The 22,125-nt window shown below is 38.5% G+C and overlaps 1 protein-coding gene across 1 annotated transcript in view; it reads left to right on the top strand.

Moving 5' to 3' along the window:
• Nucleotides 1–22,125, top strand: part of PLXDC2 (plexin domain containing 2) — a 274,504-nt gene that overhangs the window by 125,733 nt on the left and 126,646 nt on the right. Inside the window, exon 2 of the mRNA XM_010007012.1 lies at nt 20,383–20,594. Within this exon, the coding sequence (XP_010005314.1) occupies nt 20,383–20,594 (212 nt within the window). The remainder of the gene's footprint in view (nt 1–20,382; nt 20,595–22,125) is intronic.

Here is a 22,125-nt window from a genome sequence, read left to right on the forward strand (position 1 = left end):
TGAGACCAGACTGTACTGTTTTCAAGGTGGTCACCTTTCTGTTCAGCATTCTGATAGAGAGGATTAGAGCTCATGGCTAGAAAATTTATGCTTCTGGACTTTGTGTCCATTTCCGTCCAGCTGTGTTTTAAATATTGTTTTTTAAAACTTTTTTTTTTTTTTTTCCATTTGTCACTTCATGGCCAATGAAAATAAGAAAGTCATCCGTGTATGTTACAGCCTTTTTCTTATCTGTGTTTTTCTAACCCAGAGCTGCAATGTGGAGGTTCAAAACTGTATAAAACCTAACAGCATGAACTCAAAAAAGCCAATATTGTTTGACATGTACACTAACAGTATGGCTTTCTGACCTCTATTTGAGAATGCTTCTCCAACCAGTAGACAAAAGGGGCAACTCTAGAAAAAAACACTTTCAGACCTAGAATACATAAGGAGTAAATCTTTGTAGAAGGTCAGTAATAAGAAACTCTGCAACCAGTTTTATAATTCAAAACTGATTTAAAATGCAGATACAAAGCTGGTGATGATATAATACAATTTACTGGAGGGTGCTGGCTGATGCTCTGATTAAAAACTTCTTCCTTCATCCTGGTGCCTGACACTAGCCAATTCACTTTCTAAATCTGATGGCTCAGTCCAGCTCCTGAATTTTCTAATACTGACCCATGTTTGTCTCTATCCACATTTGTATTCACGTTTCTTACTTCAGGGACAGAGGTCCCTTCCAACCCCTAGGATTCTATGATTCTATGAAACATGTATGTACCTTTATAGACTATAGAAGCTTAAAGTGGAAAGCATTTTCATCCAAGCACAAGAGTATGTTCTGGATTTTAAAACAGATAAATGAATAGGCAGAAGTGATGTTCAAAGGAAATGAACCAGTACAATTCTAGGTGATGCAAGTTCTTCCTTAGTTGCTCCGAAGTTTTGCCTGGTTAATAGAGCCTGCAAACTAGTTTCCTTCACCCTGAGCTGTTACAGGCAAAACTGTAGGTCAAAATTTCTTTTTAAGCATGTTGGAACAGATGATGAGGTGTTCTTTTCTGAGCTGTGAGAGGGCTGCTTAGTTTGCTTCCTTCTCCTGCAGTAGCTTCACTGCTTGGTATGGAAGCCCTAACTAAAGGGGGTTCTGTGGAACAGTAGGCAGGGCTTTCATTTTTAAATGTGGAGCAATAAAGGACATGTCAATGTTTCTGCTAGAAAAGGAAATAGGAAGGAGGACACCTGGCTGCAAAATTTCACATATGCTTGCAAAAATGTGCACGTGTATGAAGGTGTCTGAAAAGGTAGTGCAGTGCATGCAAGAGTCTCTGTCCTTGGCTGAGATGCTGGGCTCTGTACCCATTTCATACCTTCCAGCATACCCAGTAGACCACACAGGGCTGGTGGAATGGCCTGAAGTGGGCAGGTGGGGGGCCGCTGGAGCAAGGCACCCCCATGAGGGGCAGACATGAGCACAGGCAGCCCCCTGTGATCAACAGCCTCTCCATGCCCTGCTTAGGTGCTCTGAACTCACAGCTCAGGCTTCTGCTGATGGGCCAAGCTGGGCTCTGTGGTTTCCCTTTGCAAGGGCAGGAGCTTACAGAGGACTTGTGCAGGGATTCAGATGAGCTGGAACCCTGGTAAAAGTGAGATTTATTTGCCTCTTTGAGGGCTGGCCTAGAGCCAACCAAAGTCAGCAGAAATCCAAATATTGGGTCTGTTCTTGAAACCATATCATAGAATCACAGAATCACAGAGTGTTAAGGGTTGGAAGGGACCTCTAGAGATCAGAGTCCAACCTCTCTGCCAGAGCAGGACCACCTAGGGGAGGTCACATAGAAATGCATCTAGATGGGTCTTAAAAGTTTCCAGAGAAGGAGACTCCACAATCTCTCTGGGCAGCCTGTTCCAGTGCTCCATCACCCTTACAGTAAAGAAGTTTTTCCTCATGTTAAGGTGGAACTTCCTGTGTTCTAGTTTGCATCCATTGCCCCTTGTCCTATCACAGGTCATGACTGAAAAGAAATTGGCTCCTTATTCTTGATACAATGGATGTCAAGATGACACATACAGGTGTCATCTTCCTGGCTAAAACCTTAGCCGGTATCATCAGTGTATTTTATTTAGCCAAATCACAAAACCAAAAGTAAATGCAAAGATTTCTTTTTCTGGCAGGGCCATTTTTTTTTTTTTTTTTCTAATTAAAATGTTTAGTGTTCAGAAACTTCCTTATTTGTGTTCTACAATTATACTGCTGAGTAAGAAACGGGATCTTTGCAAAGAACGAAGTGAATTAGTTTTAGCTAACTGCATCTGAAAAGCAGAGCACGTGACTTTTTGGCTGTGCTCTGAGAATAACTCAGCTAATGTTTTGGACAGCAAGCTCTCTGAGTATCAGACCCAGGAAAAAATGTCACAGATTATTAGAAATGGGATGGATGGAAGCAGGCTTCACTGGAAACATTGGCTAAGCGTACATTGTAATTGGTGTGCTGAAGCAGTAAACAGCTGTTGATCCTGTGATCTTTCTGATGAAAAACAAGCATTTGTTGTAGTTATTTTTCATATGTATATTGTTGTTTGCGTGGTATTTGAGAGTCCTACTTGGTATTTATATTATTAGCTCAGTGTTCTACATTACAATAAATGTGTTTACTTATTACAGAAGTACTGACCCTTAAAACATCTGCTTCTCAGCTGAACATCCACAGCTCAGTGGGTGTGGGTAGCTTCTGTTAGCCATTCTTTCATAATATTTTGCAGTCTTTGGCAAGTAGATTGAGTCATATTCTGACCTCAGATGCACTCCTGTACAATGGGAATAGTTGTGCTCCAGTCAACAGCATACTTCTAGTTTTATGTCAGTGTTAACTGAGGTCAGAGGATGTTGCAGCAAGTGGGCCACAATCCTGTCTAATTTTTGCCTAGCAGAGTTCTTTAAGCAGAAGACATAAAAACTCTAGTGGCTTCAGACTGATGCCAAAGTTGGATTCATTCTTCTAGAGATGGAGCAAGAGCAAATGATACAGCAGAAGGTTAATCAAATTGTTATGAGGAATAAAGGGTTCTATGTCTATCAGCATCAGCATGATAGCCATAATCACAGTCTGATGGGCTCAGAAGAGCATTGGATCTTCCAAGTGGAGCAGCCTTTCAGCCTTTTGCTGCCTCTTGCCTCTGCCGAATACTAGACCCCCCAGGGAAGAGAGTTAAAAATCTTCTTTTAGAGAGGAGGAAAGAGCTTCAGTTGCCTCAGAGAGTTGGGATTGGAATTGGGACACCGGTCATTTCCTGTAGCAGGGAGAAGACTATTGAAATCTCTGTGGTTGGTGTTGAAATAGGGAAAACAATCATTTTAAGAGCTTTGGTGTCTTAGTAAAAAGTCATAATTTTCCTCCTTCCCCTTATTCTCAGCCTTAGGTCAATATTTCTTAGCCCAGTCTCCCTTCTTTCCTCCCCAAGTGAGTTTTCTATGGTCTGCAATCCATACCAGCTCTGCTCTTTGTGCTTGTGGCTGCCCTTTCCACCCTGATACCCTGCTCCAAAGCTGTGGAAAGAGCACCCATTTCAGACCTCACCGCTCTCCCAGGTCCTGCTGCCTCCTCTGCTGCTGAGCCACCTGAGAAGGGGGAAGAGGCTCAACAGTTGAGAAAACATAGTGTTTGCAGGCAAGATGCCTTCAGTCTTGTGCTCATTGTTGTTAAATCTCATTAAAATGCCGCAAGGGATCAGTCTGTAGCTTACCTCAGAGCACAGCCTTTAGAACGTGTTTCACTCTTTATGCAGCAATAGGAAGGGTGGGACAGTCTTTTTCTTCTGTGTTAGCAGGTCATCTACCATCCTGGGTCTTGTCAACAGCAGGGGAACTTAGCCATTATGATCATAGAAGCAAAAAAAAATGCCAACCATATGTAGGCAGTATGGGTTGGTATCAGCTGGGACTTCCATAATGGAAAGCGTCCAGAAGTGAACATGTGGGATGAATTTAATATACACAGCATCCTCTGGAGGATTGTTCTGCAATTTACAGTCTAGGTAATTGAACACTCCTTTTCCATAGCACTCCTTTTACAGATACCATCTAGTGATCATTATAATAAGGATTCATGCTGGAATTAGTAGATGAGTACTGGCTTAAACAATATTTGTGATATATTTTGGAAAACTAGTCTCACTGTGAAATAGAAAAATGTTTGGCAAAATTGTTCAACAACATATCCTTTGCAGATTGGTGGAAAAAATGAGCTATTCTGGGTTTCTGTTCATAGATTTATCACCAACCATAGAATCATAGAACACTGTTTAATAAACTCTGTTTATTTCCCAAGTGTATTTATTGCCCTTTTAAAATGGATTTAACTGTTACATTTTCTAGTACATATTTTTAATGTTGACAGCTCTGTTTCTGTTAATCGAATGGACTATCCTAAAGACCTTCAGGCCATACAAAATGTTTATGCCAGATAATGGATATCCAAATAAAAATGCAGTGAAAGCTGACCTGCACAATACATGGACACATTTTGATATGGTTAATTTGACATACAAGTAAAAGCATATTCACACCCTGAATGAAATCTCTTACTAAAAAAAAACAGTGTTTCATTTGCAGCTTCTTTTTGATGTGGAAGACAGTTTGGATATTTCCAGGCGATAGTATTTAGTATGTCTCCTTGTGTAAAGGAGGAAAACTCCTGGTGAAGCTAGTCTAATGTTGTTGACGTCCTGTGGAAACTGGTGATTGAGCCTGGAGAATACAGCAACAGATGGTATAGCCCCACACGAGGTCAGTAAGCTGTGGAAATACAAAACTGCCAATCCTGAAATTGAAAACAGGTGGCAAAAAATTTCACTTGGAGACTTGGCATCTGTAAGTAATCAGTTACTGTAAGAGCTTTGGTCAGATACAAATTAACTTCATTGCTGATTGCATTTTCAATAAGTAAAGGAGAAAGCAGCTGCATTTGCTTAGAATCACAAAGCAGGTTAGAAATACATAGAAAGTGTTTAGGCGCACTTTAATTTTTTATATATATATTTTTTAGTTTGTTTGAGTATATACTGTTCACAAGTTTCTTTGGCTTTTTTTTTTTTTTTTCATTCTTCCTAGTATTATGGTTGAGGAAAAAATACATTTTACAAGAGTTTTAGCGGTGCTTCTGGAATCAAGGCTTTTTCTCAGAGCTTTCAAAATGTTTCTCACCATTCCTACATCACTTTTTGATTTTAAAAAATGTAAATAAATAAATATATCTAAGACATCTGGATTTTATTTGAAGGGATTTAATTTCAAATAAGGAAATAAAAAAGTTATTTTGACTAGAACTGAACTATGCTAATGGGGGATGTTGTGTTCTTGAACTTTGTCCTTTCTGGCAAGTCCTCCTCCCCACAAATAGTAGTTACCTAAGTGAAAATGCAGATGCCTAACAGTGACCTGATTGTGACTTTTCTAGCAATGATGGGAAATTTATGGGCAGGCAGTGTGTTAGTGGGGGCTAGTCTGAGAAAAAATAGGTTACGTATAGGCCAAACTGAAGCTTAGAAGAATGTCAAAACATCTAAACGGAAGTTACAAGGTAGGTAGCAAACATACCAGAAGCGTCTTCATTATGCAAGGGGAAAATCTAGGTGTTGATCACCTAGAATATTCCAGGTTTAAAGGATTTCAAGATAATAAGGACAAAAGAGGTTTGGACCATGGGGGAAAACTAATTCAGTAACTCTAGAGCCAGAGCAACCTTCAAAATTACAGTATTCAAGAGGATTTAAAAGTTGGGGAGATTATCTCCTACACCTGATGTTGTATGAGGTATATACAGTTGTGAGAAGGTAGAAGTACCTGTCTCCAGAAATCTGAGAGTCTGTTACTGCTGTGTTCAACTCAGCTTTTCACAGCTGGATGTTTCAGAGGTGCTACTGCCTCCAGTCACATGCCATACAGGAAGAGGCCTGACCTCAAAGGGACACTCAGCACCTTCAACTCCACTGAAATAATTAAATTCTTCAGATGGTCCCACATTTTCGTTTATCTACCCCAGAAATTATTTTAATTCTAAGTCATTAATTGTATGGGGATTATGCTAATAATATAAGGAAGAAACTGAGCTTGCTAATGAGAAGAACCAGAAGATCAAGAGTTGGTGGATGTCTGTGGGGATGTGGTTTTGGTTAGAATGGTGTTCAGAAAATACTAAAAGGTCATTCTGCAAAAATGTGAAATGCTCAGTCATGTTGAGCAATGCTGGCCAAAGGGTATGGTAGTACAAAACATCCACAAATTCCTGATTCAACAGAGCTGTTGCCTCATGAGCCTACTTCCCAGCCTATTTGCCATTGCATAGACCATTATCCTTTTTCTGGCAAAAGAATACTTCTCCTGTGGCAATTGCAGCACTTGATTACATGGAACAATAAATATCAGATACATATTTAAGATAAATGTAACTTTTAAAATGTTGTTTAATAGCTGAATTCAGAGGAAGCAACATGCTGTGATTCAACAGCTCTCCACAGACCACCAGAAAGTATTCCTAATCACTATAATGCACAATGTATGGCTTCCAGATCACTTTGGGAGATTTAAAGAAGTCCATTTCTTGGATATATGGCACATCTTGCAGCAGAAGAATACTGTAATTCTTTCTTCACTTTTCTAGCTTCTGAATTTTCTGAGAGGCAAGGTGAGGCCAGTGCATCACCAGCAATGATGTTGCTGTATGTTAGATACCATCAGTAAATTAGCTTCTTTTCCTGGAATCTAAACATCCCTCTGGACTCAATGCATACAGCCATTTCATTCCAGTCCCCATGAGCAAGCAGAACACTTTGCTGTTTTGCCACTGCCTTGACTAAGTGATTTGCTTAGTGATTTATGTCACATTTATTCATGGAACAGTAACTAAAAAAAATATAATATGCGTATAGACTGTTCTGTAAATTAAAACATATAAGTTTATGGTCCACAGCTTTAAAGAGTGTGAAATAAGCCCAGTGCCATTGCTATGCATTCATAGTGATTTCTGATAGTAAGCTCAGATATGAAAGAGCCTAATTTTAAAATTTTAAAACCAGAAATAAGATTACTTTTGTGATACTGAGAAAGTGTATGAGAGCAAAATTGAGTTCAGGCTTGTTAAGTTCCTTATCAGAGCAGTGATTTTCTGACTGTGCAGAGCTTCACACAGTCTTACTCTCCCCTCAGTTGTTTTATCTTCCTCTGATAGATCACTGAAGAGGATAATATCTAATTTCAGGCAATAAGGTTGGGAAGAGGTAGCAGACAAGTAGGGCTAAAACCTGTGGCTGAGGCTACAAGACAGTCCCTGCATGCAACATCATCTGCTCTGCTCTGCTCGTCCCCCCTGGCAGCCAGGCTAAACAAAAGGGACGCAACATTGTGCCTCTTCTGGGAGAGCGGCTGATCAAGAGACAACAAGCAGCTGCGGAAAAGGCAGGACATTACCAGGGTAGGGCTGTAAAGTGCAATTTACTGAATTAGGGGCATAAGAAAACCTAAGAAATGCCTAAAAGGAGGTTTCCCTGCATAGGTCTGTAGCTGGGGGGATGGAGCTGTCAGGCTCCAGGTGGTAGAGCCACGAATAAAAGCTGGTGTTCAGGATATGGGGAGGATAGCTTAAGTTGGATAGGGAGAGACTTCAGAGTCCAAGGATGTTGGAAGGAATATTCGGTCTGGATTATTTAATCCTGCAGGATGGAGGGAAAGGGTGTCTGGGGCAGGACATGCAGTGAGGAGTGGGGGCACACACACACATATGGAGAAACACAAGAAAAGAAGGGAGATTCTGTTTGCAAATATTTGAGTATCAGTGTCTTACAGACCTCAAATAAATTGAGTGCTTGAAAAAGAACTCGCATTTAAAGCTTAAGCTGAAAACCATCGATTGATGAGCCCATGTTTCCTGTGGAGAAGCTGTATTAATGACACTGAAAGTTTTCTCCTGCAGTTTTCAGTCTCCTTACTTAAGCAAAACTGATGGGAGTAATAACATGAGGTTTTGCTTTTTCCATTCTTACTGCATTTATATGAGAGGAGGAGGCTGAATGTGCTGTCTTTTATTACTTTTCTCTTCAGGAGTAGGTAAAACTAGATATAGGTTTCATCCTTTTTTACAAACAGATGATACTAGACAGCTTAGCTGTTGATGTGAAGGGAAGCATACGCTATGTGGAAATTCTACAGCTTTTAGCATAACCAGGTTGATATGGCTGGTAATCTGGGGCACAAGAAGTTGTGAGGTTTTGGTTTACCATTAATGGAAAAGAGGGAAAATGTCCACTAGGAGTTATGCAATAGAATTCATTTAAATAACAGGCCTTTTAAAGGTCCTGGTTCATAGAAATGTCAGTGGTTTTGGGATCTTGTATAGAGTCAATGTGCCGAAATGTACCAAACTATGGGAAGCTTCCACATGACTGACATGAAACCAGAAAACTCAGATGTGATGCATGAGCTGCAAAAGCAGATTTAGTCTTTGAAGAAAGTGGGTATTTGCTGTCAGCACTGATTAGTGTTTAACAAGCTCTTCTTTCCAAAATTTAAGGTTACTAATGTGATTAAAGACTTGAGCACCTACAGACTCTGTGTTTTCACTACAAATTAGTAGTTTTCTACAAGCTCCCAAATGGAATTAAAGCCTTGTGATAGTTGCTTACTGTTAATACTTAAACTGTAATCCCAAGCACCCATTTGTGAATCTGGGAGGTACATGAAAAGGAGAAACAAAATCAAGCAATGCCCATTGTGTGTCTGAATTCCAGCTTCTTCCTGGGGATTAGCTGCTTGGTTGAGGGCTGTAAGAAGACACCTAATTGCCTCAGGATCCAGTGTGTGCAATGCACTTCTGAGTGGCACTTGCAGGTGGTCTTTGTAAGAAATAAGAAAAGCTCTTAGTTTGTCTTCTAAGCCAAAGTACTGGTGTCTTGTATTTGCATAGTGTCCTAGTGGTTATGCACTCTCGAAGGAAGTGGAACAGAGTTTAAAGCTCCTTTTACCCTGGAGGAGGTCTTCCATCTCCTAGCAAGGTGTCCTGCTTTTGCAGTTGTTCCAGAAAATGTTGAAGGCTAGTTGGAACAAAAGAGAGAGGATAGGTCAGACAGTTTAGAAAATCTATGGGGGCTGTCACTAGCCCTGATTTAGGAAGAAAATAGTTTACTCTGCATTTTAAGAGGCAGTTCTGTCACAGTGAGCATGTGCTTTCCAAAACTGGAAAGCAGGAGCCAGTGAGCTGCTCAGGCAGGAAAGAAAGGTGTCCAAGCCAGCTCTTAGTAAGGTGGAGACATGTAGTCTGCCAGAATCTTTTACTAACTGAGCCTGACTGCATCCTTTACTTCTAGTTAGTCCAGTGCTTAGTTTAATCTGAAGATAAAATACCACAGACCAGGCCTGTTAACTGTAGTGGGCTTAGTAGTCCCATGGATCTATGGGACATACTGCCCAAGGTGTGCCAACCAAGGAGAGCAAGCTTAATGGTGACTTGTCCAGGACACCAAAACATCCAGGAACTGGAAAGTTATGCTTCCTCCATTTATACATGGAATGATATCTCTGTAGTGAACAAGCTGTTTCCCTGTGTAAGTAAATGTGTTGTACATGTTGAGGAAGGCAGTCAGTATTCAGAAAGAAGACAGATTAATTTAAGATTTACTCCTCAGTGAAATAGAACTGACAGCCCTGTGGAGGATGAACAGTTCTAGGGACTGTTAAAGTCCCATTTAACATCACCAGGTTGAGACTTACATGAGACATAAATGGTTTGAAATGGTGTAGAAATACATGGTATGGGGGCAGAGTTTGTGCCCTGCTATCTCTCTGCATTGAGCTAATTAGGAACAAAACCCAAATGTCTTTTAATATGTTGTTGAGAAATTTAAATATGATCTATAGGGTCATATTTTGTCCAGCAATCAGGTAAATCTCTGCACTGTACTCTTACAACATTGAAGTCTAGCTGTTGTGGAATCAGTTTCCTGTTGAGAGATGTAAAGAGTTTGTTTCCAAGCCTTACTGTGGCTGCTGTGGCTCTGGATGGGCTGTCAGCCAGTCTGTGGGTTAAAACCTTGGCAGCAAGATGCATTAACACAGAAATATAAGACTGCTGTAAAAGATTTTCATGCAACTGGCTAGTGCTTTACTGTCATTGAGTCTCAAGGACAGAGTATGGGGAATTGTAGCAAAAAAGCACTAGTGCTTTGTTTGGAAAGGAAAAAAAATTGCAAGTTGAGACAGCATTAATATGTACTTGTTAGGAATTAAATCTGTAGTGGGTGGAATGAGCATAAATAGGGGTGATTTTTCAAGTGTATTTTACAAATGTATCAGTCTTTAACAAAATAGGTCACATTTCATCTGATTTATTTCACAAATTGTTCTGAACATGGAGTAATCCTGTCTTTAATGAATAAGCCAGGAGGAGGTAAACATTCAAATGTCATTGTGTTCAAAAGCTTTTAACGCCACAATAGTTATTTCCAGAATTTTTTCCCCTCTTTCTGCTTTGAATTTGCCTTCTAATCAGTGATAATGAAGAACCCAAGCAACAGGTTAAGCAAGTCACTGAATAGAAGTGTTAAGTGTTCTGCTGGTGCAGAGATTACCCCAGAAGAACATAAAACTTCTTGTGAAGAAGGTCTCTTCCTCATTTAGCCATCCTTTCATTTCTCTTGATGCACTGGGCAGTGTTTACATGCATCTAAGTCACTGAGTCTGTCAAGTCTGAGCCCCTATAAGCTCAGATCCATTTACAAAATAAGCTTTTCTAAAGCACTTTTTAAAAATAAATATACTGAACTGGCTTGTTCTGTGTGTTACTTCTATTCTTTTTTACCCTCTGAAAAGTAAAATAGCATACTCTTCATGTGATGACCAATGCATAGTGATCATCACACATGACATAATGGGCTACCTTAGAAGTGCATGGGCACAGCAGAGAGAGTTGTAAATCTGTCCCTTCATAAGCACAGAGTGATGTAATTTGAGCTGGCTCATCCCTGCACAGCTTCCAAATCACCATGTGCTTTGCAGCACAGTGTATCCATCTCTGCCTCCTCATAAAGAAAGTGCACAGATGAAATGTATGTACACGCATGATAGCAAAGCCACCCCAGCAGGAGTGCAGCAAAGTTTATGTTTATTCTTGGGAACATTGTAGTGGAACTGGAAGGTGTAAAATAAAGAAAAAAAAATAATAAATACATTCAATCTTTTCACAGAACATGTCTAACCAAATAACTAAGTTTTATGTAAGTTCCGTGCATTAAAAGGCACAATAGAAGGGCATGAAAATTGTCAAATATGGTATATATTAAAAAATAGGTTTTACTTGTAAATTCTGAAACCTCTTTATTGGAGTTGAGTACTTCCAGTCTTGTTGATTAGTTTAGAACTGTGAAAACATTCCCTTCCAGCAATTTACTCCCCGTATCTGCAAAATCCACAATACTAGTTTGTCTGTCTTTTGGGAGAAGACAAAGGCAATATTCACTACTCCATATATCAGGCAGTCCAATTAAACATTTGCTAGATAATTTCATTGCTTTGACAAGTTTCAAGATTTATGCCATATTTTCTCTTCTGTTTCTCCAGTGTCTCTGCCAGTTTTCAAATGGATTATTTCTTTTCTGCCAAACAGAGAGTGTCTTTCTATCATTCATATCTCTAACTGGCTTAATTCTTATTTTTATGTCTCTGCTTCTTGATAGGTTTAATACAACTGTGCTTTGACTCTAAATACATATCTACAACAATTCCTCCTTCATGTATGATTTATTTATTTTTTGTTCCCACATCAAGTCTAGCAATGCACATTTTGTGCCAGAGATTAAGAACAGTCTCCACTCCAATTTCCTCTCATTAGTGTGCTAGAAGCATGGGTTTTCTCCAGCAGATCTCCTGATGAAGCTGAAATGAGAATTTTTCCTGAAAAGAAGCTGAAGGCATTTAGACCTATTTTAATTTAAGTGACAAATTTCATCTTTATTTGATAAGACAGTTAATAGTTTGCCCCCGCACAGTTACAGAGAGCCTGGAAAAAATAAACAATAGCATTTCAGTAATAAAATAGTACATAGCTATTATCTAGTGTTTACCATCAGTAACACAGAATCTGTTTAACAAACAAAACCAGTATTGTTATCTGCATCTTACTGATAGCAAAAGTGAAGCCTCCATTGAGCTAATATGCAAAAATACAGTAAAAAAATAGTAACTCAGTCTTCCACAGTGCATTCATATACACACACACACAGATATACATACAGGTTCCATTTATAGAATCCATGTCTACACCATATATATTTCCTATAATTACTTAGTTTTCTCTTGTGCTTCCTGGAAAATTGAAAGGTTCTGGCTTCTCTATTGGCTGGTCTTACAGAGGGCCATGCCCATGGTACTGCTGTACTGCATCAAGCCCGGTTGGAGCCCTAATTGTTTAAAATCACTGTTATGCTTTCAAAAGTCCTGAAAATACCTACTTAATGCATATGAATGAAAACAGAAGGCAATGGATCTAAACTTTTATAGTTTTGTACTATTATTTTGGAACAAAAGACACAGAAATGAGAGAACTGGGTAAATGTATAAAAAATACAAGTTGAGGCACAGTTGTGGGTTGAGGGATGTTGAAACAAACTTTAAGCTCTTCTTTTTAAAAAAAAAAATCATTGTCATTTCTAGATCATCCCATCTGTACAGAAAAAGCCTCAAGAATAAAACACAGTAAGCACAACTCAGTGTATCAGTAAAGCCAAGAAAATTATGTCCAAAATGTCTTGAGAATTTTAAGGTACTAAACTTTAATGTGTTTCTCAATCATTGCTGACCTAAAAATGTAACCCTACTACATAAACCCAGTGAGACCATCTTTTTATTTTTTGACCCTTGGAGAAAATCTGTGTTTGAACACGCCAATTTACTACTCATAACTTTTTGCAGGTCATTTTATGAAAACCCTGTCTTGACACTACAGTGTAGTGAGTTCTGGCACTAAGCCTTCCGTTTTTATTAAATGAATTCATTCCACAAATTATCAGTTTGTTTACTTGCAGCTAGCATAATCATTCTAAATCCTGAACTACTGTTGGTCTGGGAAGCATGTGCAGAAAATGAAAGAAGATATAAAATTTCCATATTTAATCCACAATTAAAATGAAGGTGTTTAAATTTTAAGTTGTCTGAAATAATTCTGTGCATTTAGCATTGAGCTGAAGGAAAGTCCAAGTTATGTCTTGTGAACAGTTGTGAATTTTAACTTTCCCGTCTTCAAAAAACTCTGTTTGACCAGCATACTGGACAAAAACTCCTGCAGCTTTTTTCTCCAGCTTTTATAATGTCAGATACTATTACATACCCCACTACACATTTCTGGTCAATGGCAATTGCTTGTTCGTTTTCCAGTTTTCAAAATCCCGAGCTCTGTGAAACATCTGATACCGCAAACCTCTTCCTTCCTACTTGAAATGGCATAGGGGCAGAGTGAACTGAGGACACAGCAGGAGAAATGTGTCATGTGTCAGTCATGCCAGGTCTACGTTCCATGATCTGCCTTGTTTGGGGGTGTTTGGCTTGGTTGGAGCTCTGAGTGGTGGCACTCTTTAGGTTAGCTGCATTTTGTCCCACTGCCACAGACTCAGTAAGAAATGCAATATGCATGAGTAAGTGCCTTAGGAGTTTGTCCCTGTTTCCAGGTGAACTTGTTAAGGTGATTACAGTCTATTGGGCACTTCTTGCAAGGGAGGAGAGGAAAACCTTGGTCTGTCTGTCTGTCTGTGTTTGTTGGACCCAGTGAGGGGTTATGCTGCCTTTCTTCTCTTATTTCCACAGTGCCAGGTTGCTCAGATTTTCATCTGCACCAACGTGGTGATATTGCATATGCATGTATGTATGGGTAACTCTACTGATTTGATGTGTGAACTTTATTTTCTTGTCTGTACCCCTTTGCTTGAGCCCAATGTGGTTGCCTTTGGTGTGAATGCTGACATTGATCCCTGTGTCTGACTCAAAGTCAGCCTGACAGGGCTGCCCAGGAAGCCAATTACCCTCTGATGCTGCTCCAGCACCTGGGAGTGACAGGCCTGTGAAGAGCTAACCAACGTTGCCTTGGCCAGTGCTGTGTCCCTGAAATTGCTTCTCTTTGCCTCTGCACACTACAAAAAGACTAGTGCTCTCAGTGCTAATCCATTTTTCAAGCAATGGACTTGCATCTGTCTTAGCCTCTAGATTTTCTGTGGGCTAAAACTGAAGATAGCCCCTCTACCAAAGTTTCATTTGCCACTGACTGCTGGAGAGGGCATAAATTAGCCAAGCTAATACAGTTTGTTACATCCCAAATATTTGCTGTATTCTCCCTTGACAAGTAATGGAAAAGGAGTTCCAGACATGCTGCAGTTCAAATTATGAATGACTAGTTCATTTTTGTATGCTTTTTTTCACTGCTCAGAAGCAGAAATTAGTCCTAATGATATGGCTGCAAAATTGTCTAACTTCTTTTCTCTATTTTATCATCTTTGTATCTTTGCACATTGGTGCACATCTTCTAGCTGTATGGATTGCTCACTTACTCTGGTTAAGCCTGGTTGTAGAGAAGAAGCTGACTCACCATGGGGCTAGCATCCTTGTGTTGTTCTATTGCACAGATTTGCTTGACCCTTCAGGAAAGGGAAGATGCTTTCAAATTGGGACTGTAAGGTAGGCACATTGGAGACAGCTCTAAATGCTACTGTCTAGCATTAGCAATTGTTCTATAATCCAGATATAGATTATAGAGAAAAGCCTTTATAAACTTTTGTGTAATGCTTTTTAAATAAAGTACAGTTGGTTTTAGTATTCTCTGGAAAACCTTTGAGTCTAGGTTGGAAAAGCAAGAATTTGCATATAAATAGAATATTATAGAGACATCTCCATTTCTCTTAGCAGGACAATTTTCATTGCATTCTCTTTTTTTTTCCTTTTTTTTCTGCTTTTTATATAAATAGCTTTCTGGCTTAGCAAGGGTTTGTGATATAGTAAGGTTTGGACAGAAAATGCATAAATTACACATTCATTGCATTTTTTACTGTATTGCTACAATGCTTAAGCAGAAAATCTCAGATAATTTAAAATGTTTGCCTCCTGCTTTTCTGTGCTGTAATTGGATGATACATAAGAAAATAAAATTACTAATATTTTGAGTTGTGTGCCAGGAACATAAAAACATTACAGCTGTACACCATTTTGCTTTACATGGCATCTCAGTATGTGATAAATGTTAATCTAGGTACACTTGAGTGTTTGCACTACTAATAATTATTGGTAGTGCTACTGAAAAAGCGGATATGAAACCTATCTGTGTTACATGCAATCATGCTGCAAATGGGTAGCTGAAAGTAAAAGGCCAAAAGGAAGAATCCCAGAGCTGTTTAATGTATCAGGAAGCACCTCCTTTCTGCTAGTCAGGTGAGGTCAGAACAGTTGAGCTTCTCTTCTATAATGTCAAATTTTGTGCTGGAAACAAGGAGAGTGAAAGGGAGAACTGGGAAGTATTCCTTTGGACAGGCTTAAATCAACAACTCTACTAGGAAATTTTTAGGAATCTTCAGCTGAAAAAATGTTGAAGGCCAATGTTAAAAAAAATTATTGCATGTATAGCAAAGATCAAAGCTATGTGTAGAGACGCTACACTGAAGTTACAGCAGCTGAGACAAGAAACTCTACTGTTTTTCAGTTGGAGAAACTATTTCAGCTGTGCATTGTGTACTGAGTTTAGATGGGCACTAATAGCATGGTTTTGAATTTTTTTGTGTGTTCCATGAGGTCCAGTTCTCTCACACAGTCCACCTGAAAACTCTGGAAAATATCACATCTGTGGATTGGAACTACACAGTTCTGGCTTTTCTGTTTTCTTGTTAATAGGGATCTTGAGTAGTATGCAAATTGAATTTGCCATGGCTGGTATCTAAGCCTATTAGAGATGCCTCTTTTGTAAGGAAAGGCTAAACCAAACTCAATTGCATCTTCATTCTATGTGGTTTCCATTCAAAGCAATTTCATCTCCCTGTCTCAGAAAGTGGAGGGTTGCAGTAAAGGATTATACTCTGCATGGTATAAACATAACTGTGTTTTTAATGTTCCCAAATTAATACAAAAGGTCTGCACATGTGAAGTGCAGATATGCATGAGATGTAAGAGCACAGTAGGTGTGAAATGTTACCTACCTTCCACTTCTGTTACCATTGGCATTTCTGTTCCTTGATGAACACATTTGTATATTTGATATTTGATTTTGCTGGCATTTGGGCTGTGGTAAAAAAAAAAGAGAAAACTGTTGAATAGAGGTGTCAATGAGTGAGTATTTCTGCTTTTTAAGAAAAAGTCTTGTTGATTGGTGCATTTATGAAATTAGTCAAATTGCAGAGTTGGCCTAAATATGTGCAATCATGGACTGAAATTAACATTTTTTTCTGAAATGCAGTTATGAAATTCTGATGCACTGAAACATTCTACAAATCTCTGACTTCATGGAAGAAGGAAAAAAACACCCAACCAAACAGTTCAAACAGTTGAATGAGTGGTAGATGTTTTACCTGTTTGACTTTTTCTGTTTCAAAATAGAATTTATTTCTCCTTTAGTTACATTATTATCCACAAAATTTTGAATGTTTCTTTTTTTCTTGTGAAATGAAAGCTAGATCGTCATTCCAAATAAATCTTTATGCAGACTGGACTTCCCTTGTCTTACTTGACAAGCCCTGCTGGTTCATTTTGGCTTTATTTACTTAGAATTTTTACCTTTTTGTTTGAGGGCAGACTTGACAAAGCAGAGAACTCATGCTCCCACCATACTCAGGTGGCCTCTACCCTTTCAGCAAGTTTTTCTTGTATAGCCCAATCTGCACTTCCAATCTATGAGAGCTGCTTTCAAAATTCACAGTACTAAAGTAGAAAAACTTGCCTGTGTGTTCAGTTGTTGTCCACTTGTAGCATTAATTTATGTTAACAAGCGTTAAGCAGTTCTGTGCACACCTTTTTGCCCAAAACCTCAGACTTGCAAAGCCACCTTAAAAGTCAGATCCTGAAGTTCAAGCAGATACAGGTTTTCAGTCGTCTGTTATACATAAGGTTAGTTAATGCACTTTAAAGACTTGTCTATTATTTGTTAAAATGCAAGCTAAGGTAGTAAAAAAGCTATTATCTGGTAGTTTAGGCAATAGATGCCAAAATCTTTTAATTATTTTTTTTTCTGTGAGGATTCAAACCTTTACCGGAGGAAATCTGAAGCACTTAAGATGGGAGCAGAAGTGATTCTGTCTGTAATTTTCACCTATTCCCCTTCTTCAGTCTCTTAAGTGTTCTGCATAGGTCTTTCCCATTTGTGTGAACAATGCTCCTATTCCCTTGAAGCCTTTGGTGTTAATCCTGATCAATCACATCGATCATGAAGGGCTGAACTGACCAATTATGACAAGGGCTTCTGAACTTCCCAATAGTCACTCATTAACTCAAAATAATCTCAGAGCAGTGAAAGCTTTTTATGGATTTGTTTCCCTTACCCCCACCCCACTGCCTTTCCAGCTTTATTCAACACAGAGTTGGAATCTTTAACTTACCTCAAAGGGGAAAGAAGATGCAGACATAATGATTTTCATTGCTAATTTTATGAAAATATGAAGGACAAGAGCTGAAGGATCAGACCAAAACACCAGCTTAATTACATATTTATCAGTAAGACTTGTATTCTATTTTTACTACTTCCAAAATACTACAGTACAGTATCAGCTCTACAGGCTGAGGGTTTTGCATGCCGGTGACAGGACTATATGTAACACTCTTGTGGTTTGCACACAAATATGTCACTTGAAGCCTGTAATTCAAATTTTAACAGATTTGAAGGTTTATTGTAGTGCAGAGTCTCTGTTCATACAAATTGAACAAGTTACTAATCATCTATGTTTGTCAATAATATTATTTTATTATTAATGAGATACTGCAGCATTTCACCACTTTCCACTTTATTTGAATGACGTAATGGCAGTAACAATATGCTTTAGAACATTTTCTATGTTTCAAGAGAAAAAGCATGTGATCAAAATTGTTGAAACAGGATAAAAGCTGTGCACGGATGACATCAAAGATTTCTGTAATGGGAAATGGCCTGTGCCAAAATTTGCAGATGCCATGATACAATTATACTGAAAAATAAAATTATGGAGAAAAATGCACAGAATTTTCAAGCCAGTGGAAATACCCCAATGTCCTTATTTGCTTCCTCTCTACAGCACTATAATATTTTTAAAAGCTGCTTATGTTACAATATCTTAAAGCTAAATTCTCTCTCTCTCTCTCTCTCAATGTGTGTTTTGAGCCACCAAGGGCAGCCAGTGAAGGTGCTTCAGAAGAAAAGAGCAGGGTCCTGCAGTTATGTAGCTGTTGTACTGTGGCTTGGGCCCCCTCTTTCTGGGTGTCTAATGTTCCCCTTGCAAAAGGTGCTGAGAGGTCTTGGAGCCATGGACTTGGCTACAGCAGGAGGATCAGTGTTGCCACCAGGCATCCAGTCTCCAGCATTGCCTATCGAAGGCAGAGACCACCTATCTGCAATCCCTTCTGAGAAGTTTGCCTTGTCTGTCAGCTTTCTGGTGCCCTTATCCCCATAACAGAATGGTGAGATCCCCCATTCTGAAGAAGGGAAAGCAGCTTTGAATAGATTTTTATAAGTACTGTGGAGGAATAAGTTCTGCTGGTCTGTCCCTCTGCATCTGGCATCTGATTGCTTGATAAATCAGGCAGTGCAGTGGCAATTCGTTCAAGATAAGTGTTCTGTGGGTTTTAAGACATGCAAGGAAACAAGTTTCAAAAAGCCACCAATTAAAAGGAAAGAAATCTGATTACTTGGGGTCTAAGGAAAATTATGGCCTGAGATTGCTTATTTTCCATCTCTATTAAATTCTGATTTCTCTAGGTGACAAAGCAACTTTGGCTCACATTAATTTCAGTGTGACTGTGATCAAATAACTTAGGAAATAAGTTTAGTATATTTTGGAGAATTAGATAGAAAAATGGAATCACACAGAGAGTAAAGCATGTTAGAGAATATTTCTGTATTGTTTCTGGTCTGTCAAGAAAAACATCTGGTAGATTCTCCTATATCTAATACTCGTATATCTGTTGCTGCTATGATGCAGGAAAATCTTACTCTATTTAAACATATGATAGACAATGTTCTGTTTTTCTTCTGCATCTAGACAATATATGTGATGCTTAGTAAGGAACCTGAAAGTGATGTCTTCCTTTGCTCATAATCTTCTGCCAGACAGACACAATGGAAACATTTCTACAAATAATTAATTTACCAGTCTAACTTTTCTCTCAGTATTTTTCTTATACTTTGCCACTTCTCTTGAAAGTTCATTTGCAACCTCATTTGCAAACAGTCCTGTTTTATGAATAAGATCCCCTTCTTCCTGGTACATGATAAACACAGAACACCCCTCTACTTCTCCTTTTAGACCCAAAGACAGTATGAAAGGCATATCTGATTTTTAGTGCAAAGTATGCAAAATTACTGTATCCCATCTTGATGGTGTTAAAAAAAAAAAAAAGCAAAAAAAAAAAAAAGCTTAGATTGGCTTTTTGATTGGGGCAAACTGAAAATTACTGAAGGATTAAAGTTTTTGTGTTGGTGATAGTTTTATTAGCATGTAAGAGTTGTGAATGAGCATGAATCAAATCCAAAAGGAATATGTTAACCACACCAGCGCTGGGACCTCCCCTGGGCACCCTTTTGTATCACCTTTGTATGACCGGCAAAGCTGTTCACCCAGTGCAGGAAAGACAGTGGGTGTCTGCACACACATTATTTGCATTTATCACTTATACAATGGGACAGCTTTATTTTTGCACTTGAGCAGATGTTTTGGGGAATTTCATGCCTCTCATAATGTTTATTTGCCTTTACTATGGATTCCGGGCTCCATCTACTTAAAATCAGTAGCAAAAAATAAGTTCACACCAGTGTTTCTCTGCCTCTTCTACATTTGTTTTGTTAGATGACTAACTGGTTTTCAATCTTAGATATATTTTAATTTGAAAAGTGACACTTATGGGTAGGCAAGCATCAATGCTACAGAAGTTGCAAGGAAAAGAAAATGTGTACGATGTTTAGAGGCATTTAGAAAACTTAATCCAAATTCTTAAATCTTTTCAAAGTACAATATAGCTCTCTATTCTTTTAAGCTCTTCCTCTGTTGTTATAGAAACTTTGTCAAAGATATAAATGGCTGTTCCATAAAGTTTTTCAAAACATTTATAAAAAATGACTATTGTGAAGTTTTCATTTATGATCAGTAAACCAAAGTTCCACTCACTTAGTATCTTGGTTGTTTGGGTTTTTTTCTGTCAAACAGGTGTGTTTTATGAAGTTGTTCAGAGCTTCCCTCGAGTGGAGGAGACTGTGCAGGTGGATTTCCATGTAAGCAGCCACAGGTGGAGAAGGCACTCAGAGTCTCTCAAATCAGTCGACACCAACAGAGCCAGCATGGGGCAGGACTCCTCTGAGCCAGGGGGTTTCACGGACTTGCTGCTTGCGGAGGGCCCTGACAACGCCACTCAAGTAGAGGTAGAAATTTAATCTAAATTTTATTCAATTTGTTAACTGACTGAGGGTAAGGAAAAAATTATGGTGTTTACCTCAGTATACCCAAACATTCATAGGGAAGAGAGAGGTCTTTGTATTTGTGACCCTGTCAGCATGTGGAAGCTGGCTTTTTCTCCTGTCCTGAGGATAAAGCCTGTCATTGAAAGAGTTTGCTCATACTACTTGATTGTTGATCTTCCAAAGAAGAATAATAGGGATCAAATCCATATACATGAAGTCTTGGCACATTCTCCCTCTCATTCAACCTCTAATTGCTTATTTAAAAAACTTCAGCTACCAGATTGCCCTCATATGGACATAACATAAATCCAAGTGAGAACCAGTTCTGTTTTTAAAGCTGTTATCAGTTTCAAGTAGTGCAGGGAGAACAGAGGTTGACCATAATGTCATGTCATGATTGATTGATTGATTGATTGGAGCAAAATGTCTCCTCCTTTGATGTTTGGGGGAATTTTGCTATTTTTGTGTTAGTGGTTCAATATAAATACTTCAGCTGAAATTATTTTTTCTTTATATACAGATAGGAAGTGTTAATGCAATTACTGTATTTGTTCTGATTTTGTTGGAGTTTTTTTAATTATTAGGTTTGGGGTTTTCTTATTAGTAAAATCTACAAATAAAACACAATGTGGAATAAGATATGCTTTATATTTTCAATCTTTATATTCTGCTTCCAAAGCAACAGTGCTATTTATTTTTCAGGTCTAAGGTTTTCGCTCTCAGACAAACAAAACAGCTTTCAGATTTCGGGTAATTATCTGATACAATAACAAAAGCAAAGCAATATTAAAGCCATCTGTAGAGACAATGGTATCTCTACAGCATGAGTAAAAAAATAATAATGCTTTCTGAGAAGTTTGTTTTTAAGCTTCCCAGTTTGCACAGTGCTAATTGTGTTTCCTTCTGCATAAACATTGAAATCACTAGTTGGTAAATTGTATTTTTGAATGGCCTGTTGATTTATGATTTATTTTTTGCCCCCTGTAATCTCCATCTGGCCATACTTGTAGCGATTCACTGTGGCATGATGCAGATCAATCCTGCATCAAATTATTTTAGCAGGTAAAGTGGAAGATATCTTAGATACAGGAAAGTTCTTGTGGCGATGTTTCCATGACTTATGACCCATAGATCTCCATGCAGTGCCTCCAGTCCAAGCTCATATGAAAAAAAAATAAAAAATGCATCAGAGCTCACTATCTAACACTAATATTTGGTAAAATTCAGGAAAAAAAGCTTGCAAATGAACATATGTAAAGTGGTATTTTTCCAGGGTCATCCTTCCTTACAGATTAATGGCCTTACAGTGTCTTAACCTTAAACTACATAACCCTTACTGAGTATATTAAATTCAGGTTTTTGTGTTCTGTCACAGCCCTCTGTTTCTCTAAGGTCTTCCCAGCACAATAAGATAATCCAATAATGCTTAAAACCACAACTCGGTTCCATTGCAAATCCCTACTACAACATGCAGGCATTTTACACAAAAGCC

Source organism: Chaetura pelagica, unplaced genomic scaffold, assembly GCF_000747805.2.
Source record: "Chaetura pelagica isolate M959 unplaced genomic scaffold, ChaPel_1.0 scaffold17, whole genome shotgun sequence".
Lineage (NCBI taxonomy): Eukaryota > Metazoa > Chordata > Aves > Apodiformes > Apodidae > Chaetura > Chaetura pelagica.